Genomic DNA, 19,493 nt, shown 5'->3' on the forward strand with positions numbered 1-19,493 from the left:
CAGAAATTTTCCTGTTCGTAATTTGTTATGATTTTACTGTCCATTTTTCCTCTCCACCCGTCCATGGGGGCAGGACTCTGTCTTGCTCACTGCTGAGTCCCTATCCTCTAAGGGTGCCTGGCATTGGGCTTCATTCAGTCAATAGAAAGACGGCAACTGAATGAATGAGTGAATGAATGAATGAATGAGTTTCACTTTCTAGCTTATTCGAAGTGAGAAGGGAGGCTGCGATGTGCCGGGATGCAGGGCCACCCCCTCCAGGGTACATTTTCAACAGGGAAAAGAAGCTGCTACCCTCCCGCAGTGGCTGCATTTTGCACCTTTCCGTTCCGAAGCAAAGAGGAGCTGGTTCTGCTTCACAGAGAAAAGCTATCTTTCCTACTTGAGAGGACAGGACACGTATGAATTGGAGAATAGCCTAAGGCAAGAGAGTCTGCTGGGTTGGATGGAATCAAGGGTCAGAATGTTTGAATCACACTTGTGGTCCCCAAACACTGCCAACGCCCTCGGAGTCTCCTGGGGGAGCATATAAACAAAGCAGTTTTAGCGATCCTACTTCTGGAAACTAAAATCAGAGACGTCTCGGTGGGACACAGGAATCTGCATTCTTACAAGAATTTCCCAGGGGATTCTGATGCTTGACCAGGCCTGGGAACCTCTGGTTTGTCTGGGAAGAGGGGCCTGCAGGTGAGCTGACCTTTGGGTGGGATGGGGTTGGCATAGCCAGCGAGGCAGCAGGGGCAGCCCGGGCGAGACCTGGAATGGGGGGCGGGGGGAGGCGCTTAGAGGCAGGAGCCACAGGGCCAGTGCGGGGAGCAGGGGGCCGTCAGCCACTGTGTCACTTTCGCTCCCCGACAGTGGCCCGGTACCGTGTGACCGTGTGCACCGGCGAACTCGAAGGTGCCGGAACTGATGCCAATGTCTACCTCTGCCTTTACGGCGACGTGGGGGACACGGGAGAGCGGCTGCTGTACAACTGCAGGAACAACACCGACCTGTTTGAGAAGGGCGCTGTGAGTACGGCCGAGCCCCGGCCTGCCTGCCCGGCCCGGGCCCCAGGGCCCATCGCCCTGTCTTCCCGGCCCTGCTGCAGTACAGCTGACGTGGGCGCCCCAGCCGTCACACAGGCGTACTCAGGGCCACAGCGCACTAGCATGCATGACACCCTCTAGCTCTGGGATGGTCCAGCTGGGACCCGGAGAGCCACCCTGGAGGGGTCAAGGTTCCCTCCCCACCCGTCAGCTTTGAGAAGGGGGTGGAACAGGAGGACATTTGGAGGTAGGAGTGGCCCCTTTCTTCCTTCGGGGTGACCAGGCAAGGAGGGATGCTGGGCACCTTGCTTGTGGGCTGGAGGACCCAGGCTAGTAGAAAGCTGGGACCTTTGCCTTCTCCGCTAGACATGACCACTGGTGGCACCTTGTCCATTTCCTTTTTGAAGGAGAAACCAAGAAAGACACTAAATGTGGGAGTGGAAGAGCTGGGTTCTGCCCCTGGCCTCGTTACAGATGTGCTGGGTGCTCCCCCTCATTTTCCCCGCCTGTCAGACGGGTTTTCTAGGAGGCTGTGTGGGGCAGTGGGCAAAGTGTCAGGCAGATCTGGGGGCAGACCCAGTGTGGGGCCAGTCGCTCCATTCCTCGAGCCTCAGTTTCCCCACATCTCAAATGGGGACGAGATGCCTGCGTGTGGCCAGCCGTAGGAGGGTTAGGAGCACAGATGGACCGCCTGGCCTGCATCACGGAGCGGGTGCTCAGTGCAGTCGTCGTTGCGGTCAAGGGCGGCTCAAGGTGCTTACCAGGTGAAGTGGGTTTGTAGACTGACCTGACACAAGCCTTGGCTCTCTCCCCGCCTCTGCTGCCCCATCCTCGGCAAGGGCAGGGCAAGCCCTGGAAATCGAGTGGAGGTCTCTCTCGGAGGCCACTGCAGGCTAGCCTGGTTCTTGGGGTCACAGGCACAAGAAGGCCATGGTGGTAAAAATAATCTGAGTGTGGCGGGCGCACCGAGGTTCATTTGGGGAGGGACGGAGGGGGCGACTTCACATAAATTGATATGTTTCCTCTCTCCCTCCCATCCATACCCACCCTTTCCTACTCTTCCCTTCTACCTCTTCTGACTCCTTTGTCCATCCGGACCACCCTCGTGTTCCTGTTCCCGGAGGCTCCCAGGTGTGCTCACGTAGGCTTGGCAGCCCCCCGGCTCCTACGGCACTCCTGCTATCCCAGCAGGGGCGGCACGACTGTGCAATTAGCAAGACCACTGGTCCCCCCGTCAGTCCTAGCCATGCCCCTCCTCGAAAGGGGGCTAGTATCCTTCTGTAGCAGGAGCCCAGGTTGATTAGCTAAGGAATTAATTCATGATATACGGTTAGTGACTCGTAACAGCTTAACGTGTTCCTCCTCCTCGTAGAAGGAGATCAGAGGGAATGGGCATTGTTTAACCAGAAATTACAGCCCTCCCTTGTTGGGAACTTGACATGGAATGACTTCCCACTGGGAGCAGTTGGAGGAGGGGTTAGACCTGTTCTTTCTAGGTATCCCCCAATCCACCTGTGAAAGACAAGTAGCCCAACCCATCAGCCTGCACTTTTCTGATTTCTGGGCCTGTGTCTCCCCTTGGTGTGTGGGTCCCAAGGGAGCCACCGTCCAACTGGCCTTGCTGTCTTCCCCTCTGCAGGCCGATGAGTTCACCATCGAGTCGGTCACCATGCGGAAGGTGAGACGGGTGAGGATCAGGCATGACGGCAAAGGCAGCGGCAGCGGCTGGTTCCTGGAGCGGGTGCTGGTGAGAGAAGAGGGGCAGCCCGAGAGCGACAACGTGGAGTTCCCGTGTCTCAGGTGTGTGGTCCTGCTGCTCTCCGTGCTCCCCAGCTCCGGTCCTGGGCCCTGGCTTTGGGGAGACTCAGCCCTGCCTGCTACCACGGACCAGAGAGCACAGCCGTGGCTTAAGGACGGAGCCGGGGCAGGAAGGGGGGGGCCTGCTGGTGGTGCTTAGACTCCTGCCCCTGCAGGTGATGAGCCACTGGTGTCAGGTGTCCCAGGGCACCGCTGGGGTGTCTATTTAAGTCTCAGAGTATCCTTACATTTTAAAGATACAGTACGACCATTTCAGAATTTAACTGAGTTCCTCAGAGTGTTAGTTACCCGCTGAATTCAACTTTTGAGTCAGGTGTTTTTTGTCCATTTGTCTGGGCCTTCAACCACACCTGTCCCTGTGAATGTCTTCTCAGGATAGCTTACTTTGTTTTCATTCCCTTTCCCCAGCTTCCTAGGGAGGTCAAGTTTCTTTTTTCTTTCTTCTTAAACATTTGGGTTTCTTTCATAACCAGTTGGGTTATGACTTCTAGAAGGTACTGACAGAGAGATTTGTAGAACAAGGAGCAATATCAGTATTTTTTGCACAGGCGGGCGGGCCATCCACATTCACCTGGGCGATGTCTGGGGGGTGCATGCAGTCTGCCTGGCTTGGGGCTCTGCAACGGACTCCACCTGCACCCATCAGCGAGGAGCTGCTTGTCCAAGCTCCCTTCGTTAGGGCTGGCCCGGGCTTCTTGAGGGTGGCTGCACTAAGGGCAGTCTTCCTTGGAGTGGATGGGGGCAAGCTGCCCACAGCCCTGCGGTGAATGTGTTCCTCTTTCTCTAACCGTGCACAGGTGCACTCGTGTGCACGCACGTCCGCACAGACGTATTTGCTACAGCTGCGTTGCTTACCACCCACAAGCCCAGGAGGAGCAAGTTCCCAGCCATGGAAGGCCACTGGGACCATCCCATGGGACAGTAATTATGAAACATTTTTGTCTGTGACAAAGGTCTCTACAGTCTTCGAAGCGTAGCCTCTGTTAGTATGACAAGGGATTACATTAAGAAGCTAAGTAATGACTCCCGCAGCTCTAGGTGAGTGGCACTAATGGACAGAAAGAGGCTCAGAGAAGGGGCTGAGAAGGCTGAGGAAGGCTTCTAGAAACAGGTAGAACTAGACCTGGGCCAGGAATGATCAGAGGGTGGGTGGATGGGGAGAAGGGGCGGTGGGTCATCCGGGTTGGAGAAGAGGCATTAGGCACAGGACCGAGGGGGTGGCTCATGCAAAGGCTGGCAGGGGGCCACCTGGCACGTGAGGATGAAGGAGGAGGTGGGAGAGCTCTGGTCTTTCTCCAAGTCCATCACTGACTCATGGCGCCCCCAGTGAGCCAGGAGGCTGCCCGGCTGGGATGCTAGGGGGAGCAGCCTTATCCTCATCCCCTCGAAAGATATTTATTAAGCACTTGCTATGCCCTTGCTCCCTGACCTCATGAAGCATATAGCCTAGAGGGGAACTGAACAATAAGCCGGTGAATAAACAGAGAGCCATACTTATGAACTGTGAGGTGTGGGATGAGGGAAACACACAATGGCGTGGAGCTGATGGGAGCAGACTCACTGAGGTGGGCTAGTTAGAGATGGAGGCGGTGGGTAAGTTCTGTCTGCAGAGGTGACAGTCAGGCTGACTTTTCCTGAGGGATAAAAAGGAAAGTGCTGGGGAAAGAGCTTGAGGCTTCTAGAACTTCAGTGAGACCAAAGCAGGTGGACAAAAGAGAAGGCCACCAGGTGAGGTCAGAGGTGGACAGAGGCTGGTGTCAGGCAGGGACAGGCAGCCACTATGCGGCTTTGGGCAAGGAACGTCCATCTGAGGAAGTTCCCTCTGGCTTCTGGGTGGAGGGCAGGCTATGGGGCATCCAGAGGAGAAATGGAGCCTGGCAGGAGGCTTTGCAGGGCCCGCAACGGCACGTATCAGTTTGCTAGGCTACTGGAATAACACGCTACAGACTGAGTGGCTTAGACAACAGAATTATTGTCTCATAGTCCTGGAGGCCGGAAGTCCAAATTCAAGGTGTCAGCAGGGCCGTGCTCCCTCTGAATGGGATTTACCCCATGCCTCTCAGCTTCTGCTGGTCACAGCATTCTTGGCTTGTAGATGGCCATCTTCTCCCTGTCTTCACGTCGTCTTGCCTCTGTACACGTCTGTCTCTGTGTTCACATTTCCCTTTTCTATGAGGACACCAGTCATTTTGGATTAAGTCCTGCCCTAATGACCTCATTTTAACTCCCTAACCTCTATAAGGACACTGTTTCCAAATAAGGTCATTCGGAGGTACTGGGGGTAAAGACTTGAACATATCATTTTTAGGGGACACATTTAAACCCATAAGGTGGCAGCTTGGCCCTAGGCGGTGGCAGTAGAGGTAGGGGCAGGGAGCTACACCAGAGACAGGTCCCGGAGGTGGAGCTTGTAAGGGCAACTGGAGACCCCAGGTCTCTGCGTTTGGTAGGTGGGCAGAGGTCGTGCTCCCTGCTTCAGCAGGGAGCCTGGGGTGGGGGAAGGCCTGAGGGGGGGCTGGGCTGGACTCCGGGGGTTTAGCTGGGGTATATTAGGTACGAGCTGCTTGTGAGTCAAGTAGGCAGTCGGGCCTTGAGAAATAACTCCAGGAAATGAGAGCAGAGCAATGGAATTTAAAGTCAGGGAAATGGTGGGATCCTTCAGGGAGAGTGGATGAAGAATTGCGAGGACTGAGCCCTGAGACAGGTCAGTAGGAGGACAGGGAACCTGGGAAAGGGGATGAGGAAAAAGTCGGTATGCCCACACTGCCTGCTTTGCTACATGCATGGTACAGGGTGACTGTGGGACTAGGAGTCTAGCCACCTCCCTGCTGTGTGGCTTTGGGCAAATTTCTTAACTTCTCTGGTCTTCTGCACATTCCCGACCTGCATATGACCTACTGTGATGGTGAGGGTGAAATGGGGTTGCGCTTTGAAAGGAGCCGAGTCGGCCAAAGGCACAGGTGATGCTGATTGCAGGGCAGGAGGTGAGCCGAGGCCCCCAAACACCCTAGAGCTCTCCCTGCCCCCAAACACTTAAAGCGTCCATGCATTTTTAAGAAAATGAATTCCTGTACCTTGCTGAGGCATGTGGTGATGGCATTACGGACTCAGGGCCCGGGAGGCCTTTGAAGCCCCTGGAGGTAGAGCCTGCCCTCCCACGCAGCTGCTTTCTCACCTGAGCTGTATGTTTGCCTGGGGGAGGACACACCGGGCCCCTTTACCAAACTTCCCTGCCAGGGGCAGGTGGTGTAAACGTTTAGCCCTGGCAGCTGTGTGAGTGTTGCGTGCACACCTGTGTGCACACTTGCACATGCTTTGTGAGCCCGGGAAAGAGCAATAAAATCACCAGCAGAGGGGCTCACCCATCTAGCGGCATCTCACGCTGAACCTGGACCCAAGTGTCTGAAGCTGAAAGAAAATGACTATATTTGGAAATATCTATTAATATCCTTCTGTTGGAAGCTAAAATGACAAGCCGTGGTGTCCCTTTACTGCTGGGGTGGGCCTGGGGGTGGGTGAGTGGTGGAGAGAGTGGCGGGAGGGTGCGTGGGTTTCCCAAGGGCCACAGGCCTGCTGGCTTCCATCCTTCCCGTCCCTGTGAGTGGTGGCCGGGCCAACCCTTCTCTGCAGTCTCTGTCTGTGGGAGATGCCGGGTGACCTCCACGGGACAGAGGGGGAGGCTCCTAATGGGCTCACTGGAGGGACTCGAGGCAGTAGTCCCTGCTCTCAAATATCCCCCGCCCCCATCATCAGTGCCAAGAATTCTGCAATGGCATCTTCATGTCTTAGAATCCCAGATGATTTTGGCGTTCGAGACTCGCAGCACCAAAGCCCATGACAAGTGTCATCACTTAGCTGCTGATGAACATTTTGTGCGAGCTAACCGCCAGCAGGCAGCAACATCCGGGGGGGAATAGAAGAGCCTGTGCTTGGGGAGGGAGGGTGAGAGAAAAGGGATGGGGACCCTACCCTCGGGTGGGGTATAGTGGCAGAAGGACTGTGGTTTAGGGAGGCCTGAGCTCCATGTCAGGAGGGCTGGAGAGGAGGCAATGCCTTGGTTTCCTTTGATGGGTTCTGTGGCCAGGGAGGCACCTCCCTGCCAAGAGTGTAATAGGGCTGGGTTGCCAAGACGAGCTCCAATGTGCAGGCAAATGGGGAGACACTGGTCCAGAGGCAGGTGCCTTGGCTTCCCCATGGTGCTGGAGAACACTGAGGGTGTCTGTTCTGCTGCCGTCACCTGTATCACAGACCCTCATGAGTACTGGGGCCGGGGCATCTCTGCTTGCACGGTCGTCTGATTTCTCTGGCTGCGTCCCCGTGCTCCGTGGGGATGGTGCTCTTCAGGTGAACCAGTCCAGCGTATTGCCCCCGGTGGATGGCCAGCAGAGAGCTGGGGTCATGGCCCACTCTGATGAATAGATGAGTCCCTGCCGTCAAACCCAGCCCTGTGGGGTCCAGACCCAGCTTCTCCTTGTTGGCAAATCTCATTCCTCCCTGAGGACTCCGAGCAAGCCCCTTCCCCACAAACTGTTCTCATTTCTCCAAATTCCTGTTACACTTACTTTGGTCCAACAGCCATCCTTGTCCTGGCTTTCAGTGCCTTGGCTAGTCTATCGTATCTTCTTTTTCTTTTAAATAAAGATTTTATTTATTTATTAGAGAGAGAGCGTGTGTGCACGGGTGTGGGGAGGGGTAGAGGGGGAGGGAGAGAGACTCTCAAACAGACTCCACACTAAGCGTGGAGCCCGTCATGAGGCTCCATCTCCCGACCCTGAGATCATGACCTGAGCTGAAATCAAGAGTCGGCTGTCTAACCGACTGAGCCACCCAGGTGTCCCTAGTGAGTCCTATCTTCTTAACTAGACGACCTCTTCTCTAGGGGTCAAGCAGTGTCTTCCTGATGTCAGCGTATCTTTTCTGCCTTCTCCCCGTCCCCAGGGCCCTCAGCCCAGGGCCCTGTACACAGTGGGCTCCCCCAAAAAGAGGTGATTGTTTGTGCTGATAACAGTGACTCCGGCGTTCTTGGCTTTCAAGACAAACTCTTTAGTGTGACTGCCAAGGTCCTACATCCTGTGACCCTTCTCATTTCCCTGCACACTAGCTACCCCTTCCCCTCACTGCCTTCCATCCACAGTGGCCTTCATTCAGCCCCTGAAGGCTCTGCTCTGTCCCAGCATATGCCGTTCCCTCTTCTCCCAGCCAACTCTGTGTCACTCTTCCAACCTCAGCCAATATCACCTCCGCAGGGCAGCCCTCCCTCCCCAGTTTGGGTAGTGACCCTTTGTTCTCAGCTCTTGTAAGAGTCTTTTCCTCGGCCGAATGCACAGTTCTGACCTCCCTGGTGACCCCGCAGGAGCAGCCCGACGGTTGGCTGCCGGCCGCTCAGAGCTAACAGCCCCTTGTCTGCCCACCAGGTGGCTGGACAAGGATAAGGATGACGGTCAGTTGGTCCGAGAGTTGCTGCCCAGTGACAGCAATGCAACACTGAAGAGTGAGTCATCCTTGTGACCAGGTGGCGGGTGTGTCCCTGGGGAGAGGGGCGCCCTCCCCTTGGTGCACAGAAGCCAGCCCTGAGCTTGTTGCTTCATTCCCCTGGGTCAGCAGTCGGGAGGGGGGGAGAGGAAGAGGCTCTGAGGGACGATCTGGAATTTTCTTGGCTGTCTGGGCGGTGTAGACAGTCTCTTTGTGGCATTGGATGTGGGGCCCTGAGCGCACACAGGCCTCTTTCCGTATGAGCAACAAAGGCAGTAACGCTAGCCAAACAGACGTTTCAGATCTTTCTGGGTGATGAAATGGAGCACCATCGGCATGGTGCCCTGTTCCATAAGGGGATTTAGGTCCACATTAGAATGTTGCTCCTGGCTGGCTCCTCCTGAACTGTTGACATCTTGAGCCAAACATGAACCCTCCTAAGGCTCTGATCCCTGGCTTGTAAAGCCGAGATCAGAATACTTAGCAACAAACAGCCCTGCGTATATAACGCTCTAAACACTGTCTGCCAAGCTTGACCCTCCTTTGCCTCCGTTTCCTCATCCTTCAGATGAGAAGCTGGACAAGGCGGTTGCCTTAGGTCCTTCAAGTCTCTTGCACTCAGTGTTCTTCGAAAGCTTTCCTGTTCTTGGCATGCGCGCACCTTATGGGCGGGCCAAGCAGGGATTCGCATCCCACGTTGTCAATGAGGGGACCCAACAGAGATGAAGGGAGCCCTACCCCATCACAGGGCTACTTAGAGCAAGGACTGACCTGCTGACCCCCAGCCCAGTGTCCCACCCCGGCTGCAGACCGCCCTCCTGCTCCAGCCCTTCCCACCTGCCCTGCGCTAACCCCTCCCTCCCTGCCTCCCCCTTGCACTGCCCAGACTTCCGCTACCACATCAGCTTGAAGACGGGGGATGTCTCTGGGGCCAGCACAGACTCGCGGGTCTACATCAAGCTCTACGGGGATAAATCTGACACCATCAAGCAAGTTCTTCTGGTCTCCGACAACAACCTGCAAGACTATTTTGAACGTGCCCGGGTGGATGAGTTCACCCTCGAGACCCTGAACATTGGAACTGTAAGTCTCCGTCCCGAGACTGTGCGACATGGTCTCACTCACGCCACAGATATCCACATGTGGGTGCCCACTCACATGCACGTGCATAAACACTCCCACATCACACACATCCATGCATTCACGTGCACATGCATGAACCCGTTTTGAAGGGGAAAGATGCGCACTTGGGGGTGGGTGGGATACGTTGTTTTCCAGCTATGACCCAGAGCTGCAGAAGATACGTGACCAGTGGTTGAGCTTCTGCAGTCCCTTTAGGGATGGAATGCCTATTTTTGGTGTCTGTAGTCCCAACATTTTCTTTGCCTACCTAGCCAAGACCAATGCGGCTGGGTCCCAGACACTGGAGAAGGGGACACTGGCATGCAGGGAAGGAAAAGAAGGGCTGAAAATACTTCCCAATTCCAAACTTGGGTTTGCATCTGAGGTATGCTCAGGAAACTCATTTCAGTTGCACCCCTGGCAACACTGGAGAGATTCTGCCTTTGAAGATGGCACTGAGGGTCTCTCTCTGTCAAGGCCCAAGGTGGCCCTGCTGCTAGCAGGCTGAGCTCTTCATCTGGAAAAGTTCAGATCTAACCCCCTGGACCATAGTGCTGGAAACTTTTCTAAAAATTTCTGAGCTGGGTTTCCTATGACCACCTGTCCTTCTTAAGGTGTGGCTAGTCGGAACTGGGACGCTGACGAGCCCCCGTCTGCAACCTTACTTTCTTGCAATCCCTTTGCCCTCTTTCAGGTACTCCATGAAAATGCTCTTGGGGAAAGATCTCATGTCAGCCCTTTATACTTTGATGGTAATGAGTTTAAATCAAGGTTTTCCTTCGTTAAAATGTGTTTACATTTTCAGCTGAATTAATAACCATAGAGTGAAATGTTGTTCCCTTTACTGAGGATTTCTGGCAACAGCCAGCAGATAGATGAGACATCTAAGGGGAGGGGGTGGTGTTTGGGGCCTTTCCTTGTGTTTCTGAAACCCCCCAGCAAGCAGTATGGCTAAGAGGTCGGGAGGGTCAGTCTGGCTGCTGATTGCCTGAGGCCCTGTCTCCACTTACCTGCCAAGCCTGTCTTCACCTTTGTTTGCATTCATAACAACGCAGCAACAACGGGGGATGCTAATGGGATTGTTGTTAGCTTTAACTATATTGATAACACCCCTGCCCTCAGTAAGCGCTTAATCAATGCTAGCTGCTCCTGACTGAACAGTTGCTCCAGGGAGGTGCTAGGCGGTCCGGAATTGAAAGAAGTTAAGGAGTTCTGTCCTTAAAGGAGCTTCCCATTGGGTCAGGTAGAAGACACTTGTCCCTGTCTTCACTCTTCCCAGCTGGTCCTGTCACTGTCCCAGCACCAGAGTGAAAGCTCTCCTGTGACCCTGGGCACCCACCCAAAAGGCTGTCGGGCTTTGTAAACAAAGCTGGTTTCCTTTCTATAATTCCAGGGGACCCGAGCTACAGGCAGGCACTCAGTTATGATGGTGTTTTCATTATCAGCTCAAAGAGGCACTTTGTTCTTGTAAGAGCAAAAACAGGGCTTGGAGGGACAATTCTCCAGAACCAGCCTTCTGGCCTCAGACTCACGGCTAGCATTACCACTCCAAACCATCACAGAGAGAATCTGCAGGGGAGGCTTGGCAAGGATCTCCAAGGCTATTGGATAATTCCATCTAATGGTAGAATTGCCCTGCAAACAGCATTTCAAAAAAGCACTAAAGTGATTTGAATGTTGAAAAACCAAGTACTCCTAAGGATGGTAACGCGATGATCGATGCAATCATCTATGTTAAATGTAAAGATGTTAAAATGTAAAATAGCAAAGCAAGGTGACTGTTGGGTGTTACTGGAAAGAGAAGGATGTTCCTCAGGGTCGAGTGAGAGGAGGGGTTGAGCAGAGAACCACAGAGAGGCTGTCCTGAGAGGTCATCCACCTATCGTCTCACCTCTAGGATGGGTACGTCAAAGAAATACAGAAATACATACAATAGTGTATTGTTTAAAACAAAACAAAGCCAAATCAATACCATGGCTATCAGAAGCAAATGGTTAATGTCTTGAATGTTTGCTTTCTCCTGCGGCCACCACCCAAGTACATGCTGGAGCTTTCAAAGTCCACGCCATACCCACTCCCCTTGCTTGCTTCTCACAATTTCCCCAAGAGGTGAGCCGCTCTTAAGAGGAGAGAATGAGGCTACAGGCAGGAGAAGTGGTCCCCTAGTTCCCAAGCTGGCTGATGGTGGACAAGACTGGGACCCAGTGTCCTCCGGCTGAGCCCCCCCCCCTCTTCTGGGCAAATGAAAGTCTGGGTTGAGGACAGCAGTTTGCACCAGTGTTTGCGGGGCCAGGGTGGGTAGGGATGGAGGCATAGAGGTTTCCACGCACCAGCTCTTTGCTCACTCGCACCCTGGGTTTCCCCCCAGATCAGTCGGCTGGTGATCGGGCATGACAGCACGGGCATGCACGCCAGCTGGTTCCTCGGCAGCGTCCAGATCCGCGTGCCCCGCCAAGGCAAGCAGTACACCTTCCCCGCCAACCGCTGGCTGGACAAGAACCAGGCCGACGGGCGCCTGGAGGTGGAGCTCTATCCCAGTGAGGTCGTGGAGATCCAGAAACGTATGGAAGGAGCAGTGATGGGACCATCAGCATTGTTTCCCCTGTGGGATGGGGCAGTAGGGAAGGGGGAGGGACTATGGGGTGACTCAGATCTTGTTTACAAGGGGGGAGCCTGAGGGGAGATAATGGGGCTTCTGATTGCCTGTGGTATTATAGTTCTTGGAGGGGCAAAAGGGCTCATTTTACCGAGGGGAAACTGAGGACTCGATGGATGAAACATTTTTTTCTGGAATAAAGGCAGCAAATGACTCTATTAAGACATGCACATTCTTGGCCCTGTGTACAAGAGTTTGAGACATAGTCTGTGTCTTCCCTGGGAAGACTCGCTGAGGAGATAAAGCTGTTCATTCATACATTTATTTAGTAAGTATGTATATAGACTGTTTCTCTGAGCCAGCACTGCCCTAGGCACAATGTAGACTAAATGCTTGCCCTTTTGCATTCCACCACGGGAGGCACACAATAACTCTATAATACAACGCCAGGTGAGAGCTATGAAGAAAATGAAACAGGATAGGGCGATAGTCATGGCGTGGCGGTGGAGGACATTTTTGGACAGGGTGGCGACATCTCTGAATGAAGGTGAAGTTCAAGGCGATCTGGCCACCCTTTGTACATGATGTGAGAGCCATAGTTGCAGTAGGGGTCAGAGAAACAAGAGGTCATCTAGAGGGTCAGGAAGACAGTGGCACCAAAAACTGGTGCAGAGAATGTCACTTCCCTCACCTCTGCATTTCTACATCCACCCTGAACGCTCTGCCCAAGGCTCACTTCCACCAGAAGTTTCCCTGAGAAAGAACCCCAATATGAACGCATCTCTTCTTCCTTGCATCTTTTCATGTGTGTGTTTTCTCTCCCCAACTATCCTGTAGGTTCCTTGAGGGCTGTGTCACAAACATATACGTGGTTTGTAATGGTACCTGCCACTGTGATTCTTCAACTCTTTTCCTCTTTTTAGAAATTAAACTTGATTTCCATCACAAGATATAGATTTTTAAAAAGCAGTAGTTGCCTTCCCTTACTATCTCCCTTCTTCAGAGGTAACAACTTTTAAATTGCTTTCACTTTTCCTCTGAAATTTATCTCTGTGTTTTTAATAATTTGCTTACCAATTTCTTTATTATTTTATTCATAGACATTAACTCTTGACTTTCTACAATGGAAGGGGAGGGTTTAGCTCTTTGAATACACATGCATGTGTGTGTCTCTGTGTGTGTGCGTACATACCCATTTCCCCTCCTTCCAGCCTTTAATAAAATTAAATCAATATTCAATTTTTACGTTATTATGACTATGTAAATATTCATTACGGAGACACCTGTTGTATGATGATTGCATATGAATTATTGCACAACTTTTTGTATTTTTCTGGTGTTAATAATAGCCTCATTTTCATTCGTGTAGTTTTCTATATACCCATCTGTATTTCTGTATACCCACCTATCTGTATTAGGGTGCTAGGGCTGTTATAACATATACCACGACTAGATGGCTTAAACAACAGAAATTTGTTTTCCTGTGTTCCAGAGGCCAGAAGATCAGGGTGTCAGGAAGTTAGGTTTCTTCTGACGCCTTTCTCTTTGTCTTGCAGATAGCTGCCTTCTTGGTGCCTGTTCATATGGTCTTTTTTTGGGCATTTGCATGCGTGTGTCCTAATCTCTTCTTCTTATAAAGACAGCAGTCATATTGGATTTGGACCTCACCCTAATGGCCTCAGTTTAACTTAATGTCTCCTTAAAGGCCCAATCTCCAAATAAGTCACATTCTGAAATACTAGAAGTTAGGCTTCAACAATGAATTTGGAAGGAAGAAGACAGTTCTCCCATAACATCATTTTACCTCCATCCCTCCAATAGAACTAAAATTCTTTTCGTAAGTCCAAACCCAAGAGCAATTCTGTTTCCTCTCTGCCTCCTTCCACTCACTCCCTGTCCCAAGACATTCCGTTAGGAACCTCTAAAGGTTCTAGGCTGCCATGAAGCTGTCCTTTGGGACTTCTTTTTGGCCATCTTTTTGGAAATTCCTTTCTTTTTTCTCCTGTTGGATCTCCGGTTTCCTGGACTTCATGTCTTCCTTTTCTTTGGTTTCTTCTTTCTTTTCATTTCTACTGAGTAGTTTCCTGAGAAAAAGTGCACAGAAGAGAAATGTCTGCAAATGTCTCAGGAATCTGGCTCATTACAGAATTCTGATTTAGAACTCATTTTCCCTTAAAGTTTAGAAGGAATTATTCTACCATCTTCTGTCTCCTAGTGTTGCAGTTGGGAAGTATGATGCCATTCTGTTATCCAAACTTTCGGGATTTTTTTCTCTCTAAAATTTTGTAAGATCCTAGTTTTATTCCTGGCATTCTGAAATTTCATGATGTCCTCACTGCCTTTTGTGATTTTAATCTCATCCATTGTTCTGGGAACTCATGGGCTCCTTCTAGAAGCATTTTTTAATTCTGGGACTTCTTTCGATATTATTTCTTTGACAATTTCCAACTTTCTATTCTCTGTAGTCTTTAGAACTGAACTCTTGGTAAGATGTTGGAATTCTGATTTTCTTACCTTTCTATCATTTGTCATTTTGTTCTTGGGAAATTTCCTCTTTTGTTCTTATGAACTGTCCTTGACTTTATCCTTGCTCTGGAGTATTTCATTTCAGCTACCACATGTTAATTTCCAATAGTTGGTTTTTGCTCTCTGAATGCTAATTTTTATCTATCCAAGGTTTGTGTAATCCTGGCTGCTTATTGCTCTAGGCTCTGAGAGAGGGAATGAGGTTGGGAGTTCTCTCCATTTGGAATGTCAGCTTTTACTGAATCCCCTTGTTGTCCATACGCTTACCCGCTCTCACTCCCAGCTGATCCTGGTATCTCTAGTTCAACTTCTTTAGGCTCTCAGCCAGTCCTCTTGCTTTCTGCAAATCTCTCACATTGCTTTGGTAATGGAAGATTCTCCATCTTGTTGAAAATAAGTCTTATCTTGGGGGAAAAAATCATGATATCGTGTTATGGCATTGCTGAGAGCACAGGTCTTGTAGTCGTCCCTGAAAAACTATGACCCACAGTTCTGGTCGACATTTTGCTCTTCGCTGGGAAGTGCCCTCTAGTGGTGCATACCTGTAACACATTTCCACCCTCTAACTGCTTGATCAAGTATGACTTCAAAATACAGACAGCTCTTTCTGTGTAGATGTATATGTTGATAATATATGAAAGATGAATATATTTAAATGGAAATTATTATTTCAGGGGCACCTGGCTGCCTCAGTCGGTACAGCATGCTACTCTTGATCTTGGGGCCACGAGTTCAAGCCCCATGTTGGGCATAGAGCTTACTTTAAAAAAACGAGAAGAAAACAAAACAACAACAACAACAGAAATATATATATGCGTGCCTGGGTGGTGCATTCAGTTGAGCGTCCAACTCTTGGTTTCGGCTCAGGTCTGATCTCAGGGCTCCACACTCAGTGCAGAGTCAGTTTGGGTTTCTCTCTCCCTCTTCCTCTGCCCTTCTCCCTCCCCCCACCCCCATGTGCACACGCATGCTCTCTCTCTCTCAAATAAATAAAATCTTAAAATTTAAAAATTTTCTCAAAAAATTACAATTTCAATCCCTTGTCCTTTACTGAAAATAAGGAAAAGAGACAAACACACAGCCTTTGCTTCTTTCTGTTCCATGATGTCTGCCCAGGGGTTGGGCACACAGCAGAGAACGCCAGCTGGTAAATTGACTACCCCTCACTCCTGGCTTCCGAAGTCACATGCGGTGCAGTGGATAACCGGGCTTTGGAGTCTGATTGCTTGAGTTTGCCATTTCTACCACCTACTCAGGTCCTCTAAGCCTCAACTTGTCAGCCTGCAAAATGGCGGTGACAGTCCTCATGGTGTTGCTGATGAAAGGATTAGAGAAGACAATGCCTGTGAAGCCCCAGATGTGGTACCGGGGCAGGAATGTCTGTTTCGTTACTATCCCTGCTGCTGTTAATATCACTGAATGTCCTGTTTCCCCCCATGTGCCTACCCAGTGGTCCATTATGAGGTGGAGATTTGGACGGGGGACGTGGGCGGCGCGGGCACCACCGCTCGAGTCTACGTGCAGATCTATGGCAAGGACGGCAAGACAGAAGTGCTCTTCCTCTCCAGCCGCTCGAAAGTTTTTGATCGTGCGTCCAAGGACACATTCCAGGTATGCGGGGTTCAGGCAGTGGGGGTGCCCACAGATTGCCAATGGGTGCCCCAAAATGAAGGGATTGGACTAGATCAGTGGTTCTCGTCCCTGGCTGCTTCTTAGAATCACCTGGAGAGCTTTAAGGAAAAAAATGGCTGCTCGGCCCACCTCTGGATCAGTTAAGTCAGAACCTCTACGGTGGGGTATGTTTTCTGGGTTATGCTTCTAGAAGCTCTACCAGGGAGGCTAAAATGCTGCCATTCTGAGTCCTGCTAGAGTAGATGATTCTAATTTGGCAAAGAATGGCATGAGGCCCCTAATTACTGCAGCCACTGCCAGCCTCTGATTCTGTGGCTCTCTCTGCCTTTGGGCAGGGCCGTGCTTCCCAGGCGGGATCTGGGGCGGAGTCTCCAGGCTGTGTTCTTAGTGCCCCAGGACTCTGCACTTCCGCTTGAGTGGAGAAGAAGAGATGAGGATGTGAGCATGTTGTTGGTAGGAGAGGAGGATGCAAGTGGGATGCCCCTTGGGGGACATATCTGTATTGTTTTGGGTTTTTTTTCAAGATTTTATTTTTTTATTTTAAGACAGAGGGCAAGTGAGAGCACAAGCAGGGGGAGTAGCAGAGGGAGAGGGAGAAGCAGGCTCCCCACTGAGCAGGGAGCCCGATGTGGGGCTTGATCTCAGGACGCTGAGATCATGACCCCGAGAAGGCAGCCGCCTAACTGACTGAGCCACCCAGGCGCCCCAACTGTGTTCTACCTAGGACACTAGTGTGTGGGTGTGGGTGTGCGTGTGCAGATGTGTGTAGCAGGGAGCATGTTCATGCTGGGTGTTCTCTGTGTGTTTGTGTGCCGCAGACAGCTCTGAGCAAGGAGTCCTGCCCCCGTGCCCAGCCGAGAAGGGTCTGGCTGAGCTGGACCAGGGTGTATGGAACGTTAGCGGTGGAGGGGGTCTCCCTGAATCCAACCCCCCCATTACGCTGCTGAGGAGGTAGAGGCCCTAGCATTTCACCTCTCTGAGCCTCACGTTCTTCATCAGTTCGAACCTAGCCTTCCTCACAGTCCTTGGAAGGGTCCAAACAGTCATTGTCAGAGAAGGTCCTTGGGAAATTGTGACCAGCTGTGGAGACGTCACAGAGCAGGGCATCTTCCAGTGCCCCCAGGCTGTGTGGCTGGATGTGGTGGTGGACGCGGTCATGGCTGGGCAGACAGATGTGGGCACGGGATGGTAAGCAGGCCTGCCTGCAGAGGTTGATGGCAGGGATGCTGTGCCTTGGAAAATGCTGGAGAGGAGATCTCATGTGCTGAAGAAGGGACTTACCAGGTCCAGAGCCCATCCCCTCAGTAGCCCAGAAGAAAAAAATGCCTCTTTCTCGGGGCTCCTGGGTTCCATTTTGGCTGATCATTTTCTCATAAAGGTGGTTTTGGCTACATCGTAGCTTCACGAACAGAGTCAGAAGACCTGAGTTCTCATCCAGGCCTGGACTCCAAATATGGGGCATTGAGCAACGCATGAGACAGCCCCAGGCCTTAGTTTCACTAGGACACATGTGGGAAAATCGGTGGCACCAGACTTTGAAAAGTGTCGGACACCCAGATAAGGGCCCATCAGAATGGGGAACCCTAAGAGTGGCCCAACCAGCAGGCACCCCACGTGACCCCCCCTGAGCTGTGCAGGGGCTGGACCTCATGCAGTGTGAGGCTTAGAACAGAGTGGCAGACCGAAGGCTGAGGGCCTGACCCTCTGAAGAAAGCTGAATCCGTCCACACTGTCCTTTGAGCCAGCCGTGCGCCAGACCCCATGGGGGAGAGAAGCAAGAACGAACAGTCCCTGTCTTTAGGAATTCCCACTCCAGTGGGCGGGGAGCAGCTCACGTGGACAGTGAGACCATCCGGGACAGGCCAGGACCATAGCCAAGCTCTGTGTCTCCCGTGTGCTGGGGGAGGGGCTCAGGCTTCCTGGGAATGTGGGTGAGATTTTTTTTTCTTTTTGAAAAATAACACTTTTTCTTGCTTATTACAAAAGTTATATGTGATTCATGATTAAAAAAAATAACTTTGGAAAGAGAATGCAAAAAGCACAAACTAAAAAGGAAAGTAGTAATAAAGCTCAGAAAACGAGATAAATAGCTTTTATATGGAGGTAGAGAAGGGAATAAAGGCATTCTGGGTGCGGGGAACGCATGAAGAGAGCTATGGAACTAGGAGTAACAGGAATGAGTGTGATGTGCACGTGTGTGTGTTCATGTGCATATGTGGGGTGGGGGAGAAGGGGAAGAGACAGAGAGACAGGGACACCAACCTGACATCACCTGGGGTTAGAAGGAAATATGTTTGGATGGAGGGTGGGGCCTGCCAATGGTCCTGGAAGGCTGGCCCAGCAACCAGGCTGAATGTGGTAGGAGAGAGGGAGCTGGTGGAAGCTTCTGGCTCAAGGCCCCGGGCCTCCCCATCCTGTGGCACTGCACACAGACCCCTGCTGGGTTCTGCGGGGGAGGAAGGGAGGACGCCAGGAGCGGCCTCAGCCACTGCCCTGCGCTTTGCACAGCTGGAGGCAGAGGACGTGGGTGAGGTCTTCAAGATCCGGCTGGGGCACACAGGCGAAGGCTTCGGACCCAGCTGGTTCGTGGACACGCTGTGGCTGCGGCGCCTGGTGGTGCGGGAGGCGGACCTCACGCCCGAGGAGGAGGCCCAGAAGAAGAAGGAGAAGGACAAGCTGCGGCAGCTACTCAAGAAGGAGCAGCTGAAGGCCAAGCTGCAGAGGAAGAAGAAGAAGAAGAAGAAGGGCAGCGACGAGGAGGACGAGGGGGACGAGGAGGAGGAGTCCTCATCGGAAGAGTCCTCGGAGGAGGAGGAGGAGGAGACCGAGGAGGAGGAAGAGGAGGAGTTTGGGCCCGGGATGCAGGAGGTGATTGAGGAGTACAAGTTCGAAGCCCACCGCTGGCTGGCCCGGGGCAAGGAGGACAATGAACTGGTCGTGGAGCTGGTGCCGGCGGGCCAGCCGGGTCCTGAGTGTAAGCCTAAGCAGGGGTCCGCCCATCCACTGAAGGGGGCCCGGTGAAGGGGGTGTCTAGCTCGCCTGTCGCATGGTGGCCCCACAGAGGGGCACCCATCGTGGGTCCTAAATAGGTCTGACCTCCTGCCACCATGGACAGGTCTCTGTCTGGGATTAGCTCCGCCCCTGTCCTACGGCTCTCAGGAGGGCTCTGGGACTCCAGGATGAGCCTGGATATAGTCCACTATGACTCCCAGTGGGGCATAAGGTAGGAGGGTGGCCGAGGGTGTTTTCCCATGCCTCCCAGCCTCTTGGGCTTCACGGCAAAGGAAAGTCTTGAG

General features: G+C 52.2%; 1 protein-coding gene across 2 annotated transcripts in view; it reads left to right on the plus strand.

The window, feature by feature from the left end:
- LOXHD1 (lipoxygenase homology PLAT domains 1) overlaps positions 1–19,493 on the plus strand; it is a 157,611-nt gene that overhangs the window by 75,168 nt on the left and 62,950 nt on the right. For both annotated transcript variants that reach the window (XM_040632549.1, XM_008691614.2), the window contains exons 13-19: positions 859–1,013; positions 2,671–2,831; positions 8,264–8,340; positions 9,208–9,404; positions 11,812–12,004; positions 16,016–16,176; positions 18,706–19,171. In XM_040632549.1, coding sequence (XP_040488483.1) covers positions 859–1,013; positions 2,671–2,831; positions 8,264–8,340; positions 9,208–9,404; positions 11,812–12,004; positions 16,016–16,176; positions 18,706–19,171 — 1,410 coding nt within the window. The remainder of the gene's footprint in view (positions 1–858; positions 1,014–2,670; positions 2,832–8,263; positions 8,341–9,207; positions 9,405–11,811; positions 12,005–16,015; positions 16,177–18,705; positions 19,172–19,493) is intronic.

Source organism: Ursus maritimus, unplaced genomic scaffold (assembly GCF_017311325.1).
Source record: "Ursus maritimus isolate PB19 unplaced genomic scaffold, ASM1731132v1 scaffold_18, whole genome shotgun sequence".
Taxonomy (NCBI): domain Eukaryota; kingdom Metazoa; phylum Chordata; class Mammalia; order Carnivora; family Ursidae; genus Ursus; species Ursus maritimus.